Source organism: Miscanthus floridulus, chromosome 14 (genome assembly GCF_019320115.1).
Source record: "Miscanthus floridulus cultivar M001 chromosome 14, ASM1932011v1, whole genome shotgun sequence".
Taxonomy (NCBI): Eukaryota; Viridiplantae; Streptophyta; class Magnoliopsida; order Poales; family Poaceae; genus Miscanthus; species Miscanthus floridulus.
This window is the reverse complement of record NC_089593.1, coordinates 35,389,696-35,392,805: the sequence shown is the minus strand read 5'-3', so window position 1 is coordinate 35,392,805 and position 3,110 is coordinate 35,389,696. Positions and strand designations below refer to the sequence as shown.

The 3,110-nt window shown below is 40.4% G+C and overlaps 1 protein-coding gene across 1 annotated transcript; it reads right to left on the bottom strand.

Moving 5' to 3' along the window:
- Positions 1-1,235: 1,235 nt before the first annotated feature.
- LOC136506173 (light-harvesting complex-like protein OHP1, chloroplastic) lies at positions 1,236-2,069 on the bottom strand. Its single transcript, XM_066501292.1, has 3 exons — positions 1,822-2,069; positions 1,604-1,726; positions 1,236-1,501 (listed from the first exon to the last, which is right to left on the bottom strand). Exons 1-3 carry the CDS (start codon positions 1,969-1,971, stop codon positions 1,433-1,435), a joined length of 342 nt encoding a protein of 113 aa, XP_066357389.1. The 5' UTR covers positions 1,972-2,069; the 3' UTR covers positions 1,236-1,432.
- Between the last annotated feature and the right edge of the window lie 1,041 nt (positions 2,070-3,110).

The window sequence follows — 3,110 nt, the reverse complement described above, 5'->3', positions numbered from 1 at the left end:
AACTCTGCCGACCTTCTTTGGTGAAAGTATAAATCAAGGCTCATGGTGAAAATGTACAACCTCTGCAGAGTGTAAAACTGTTATAATAGCCGTGCTCACGGTCACGAGCGGCTTGAAAAACTCACGGAATTATGAGTTCTTATTTTACTATGATGTTGATGCTCATGTTTAATCATTATTGTCATATTGTCATTACTTATGATCTTGTGGAAATTGGAGCTTAAGCATAATTTAGCAACTCAGGTTCTAATGATAAAACTGGATCTACTAAAATTGCTTACCGCCGTTCAGTCGTGTCAAACCATTTGAGCCTATATCCCCTCATATTATGCTTGTTAAGCGGTGGTTTGCTTATGTTTACTTTACTTTTCAATTATTTTGAAAAATCCCGGATGGGTACCAGATAGTGGAGCAAGTGAGTTTTCTAAGAAGTGCTAGGCATATGTACCCCAGTTAGCCATCCCTGTGAAGTATGGAGCCTAAAGATTAGTTATCGTTCCACGATACTCTGATGTAAGTGTTAAATATGAGTATATTTCCGCTATATAACATTGTTTCTGATATCCATCCTTTCTGTGGTTGTATGTGTGGATTTTCTGGGCATACATATGGCGAGCCTGATTTTTTTCTTAAAACCGGGTGTGACACAGCCTATACCACTAAGGGAGGAAATTCCTCATTTTTGAAAAAGCTTTCGAATGACATGCAGGGTCAGCTGCCATGCTGTAACTGTGGTTGGATCAAGGGACCCAAACACTCTTTATAGCCTACCTAGGACATGATTGTTGTAACCAATGTAACATTTTTTGGTTACTTTTATCTCATTTGCTGGGCACATACAAGAATGATGAAACTTTTTTTGTGCAACATGACAGTTGTGTTGCTCTTAGAGAAAATAATTCTTATACTAATAAAAAGATGCTAACATTTTCTTATATGGAACGTTGTATTTAAGTTATTTCTTTGCTAGGGCATCCGCTGCATGTAACTTGCTCCCTCTCTTTTGGTTCATCAATATGCCTCACGGCAAATGCAGTGCAGAACTATATATATAAAAAAGGGGAAATCGGCGTGAATCAAATACGGGCGCGAATCAGGGTCTCCTGCACTGTTCCTTATTGTTTGCACTACTGTTTGTTGCACCCTGTTTAACCGCTGTTAACCACTATTCACGCGCTGTTTACTGTATTGATTATCTTGATGCTTCCGCCTCTGCCAGCGCGGTGTCAGCGCGCCCACCCGTGCTAGTAATATTTAAATAAAAGGGAAACGCCCTGACCATATGCATGATTGAACCTCGTGAGGTTAAACATAATCCCTGAAGATATCTTATTTTGCTTTTCCCAGAGTAAAAAGAACAATCATTCACTGATCTTGTAACATCCGGATATCCATGGACATGATTAACAGGCACATCAGAATTTTATGGCTATTAAAGAGGAAGGTCCAGACCCTTGCCCACCTCCACCCCAATTATCTGAAGAATCCCTTTGTTTAGCACCTGAATTAAGAAGCCACCTTCAGAAATTCAAGTACAAGCAATTCTCCAAACATTTACATGTTTGTGAAGACAAATAGACAATGTAGTGAATTCCTTCATTACCAGTTCCACAAGGAAGGTGCCGATGAGGCCAATCATGCAGGCCCTTGAGTTCCAGATCTCGGCAGTCTCGGTGAAACCCAAGAAAGGCTCGCTCAGCTTTGGCTGCACCCTGGGCACTTCAACCTGAATACAACGGAAAACGAACAGCTAACTGTAGAAACTCTTTGGACTAATCTTTTGCAGTAACCGGAAGCATTTTTCCCGCTTGTGTCACTCACCCCTGGAGGAAGCTTTGCAGCACTTACTCTCAGAGCTACGGCTCTAGGCGACGGCAGGCAAGGAGTAAGTCTCTTGCTAGGTTTATTTTGGTATAGGGGTTGATGAGCCAAGAAGGACGATGGTGCAGAAAGAGCACAGCTTGCTGCCATTGCTGGGATTGTTTCTTTTGGTGTTGCTCTACTTTAGGTTCCTTCTGTATAGAGGATAAGACGAATGAATCTGAGGAACGGACGTGGTCACATTTGGGCCTTAGCAACCTCTCAGAAACATAGCCACTTGACGGCATGAGGCTATGGGTTTACTGGAAAGAAATAGGACACTTCCATTTTCTTCATTCCCATTAAACTTGCTCGTTACACTCAACTCTGAAAATATCAAATCGATCCTAAAACACCCTAGAAAGACAGTAATAACTTGCAAATGTCCATTTAGAGAACAAGTGACCGGTACCATTAAAGAAGATTCTTTTAAAAAAATATTTTTTTGATAATTATTTGCGAATCTAGAAGCTATTGTAGGAGGATTGCAGATATAGTACCCCGTCGGCCGTGCAAAAGCCGGCAGGGGTCCTAACGGCAACTAAGCGGCCGACATGCCTACATGTTGCCTACGTGGTAGCGTCATCGGTCATCCATGTGCCCTGTCATCGCTGATAGAAGACCTGTTAGCCGCCAGACGGCCCATAGGTCGAGCCAGACCTGTCGGCAATCACACAGCCGATAAGCTTATTTCATGTAAAAACATAGTACTCTCTCCGTCTCAGAAAGAATGTAATTTTAGCACAGTATCTTGACCAATTATAACTATAAATGAGTGAGTTTTTTGGGAGGTTCTCCCTCTATAATACCCGGTCCAAATGTCATTTTATCTAAGCCTTCCATCGTCCAGAGATGTAAGATTTTGACACTTCAGAAGTTACGATTTTACTCTTTGTTTGTTTAAGTCACATTGTTTTACATATGGTGATTTTATTGTTTTAGTTACGTTATTTTACATTTGCCGATTTACGAACAATCATACATCATTAATAAATCCTAATCTCTCAAATTGTTTCTACGTGTACAGTATATTATATAGTTGAAATCATATTCTGTCACGTTTACATTACTGCCTGATCATGGATTCTTTTAAGGTCAGAAAAATATGAAATCATCGTCTAGAGCACCGTCTGGTCTGCAGTCTCTACTTTATATACTTTTTTTTTGCACTCGTGAACAAGCGACTTCAGCTCCACTAGATGATACCACTCATTCATATAATTTGTAAATTTCTTTAACGTTTTATAGAT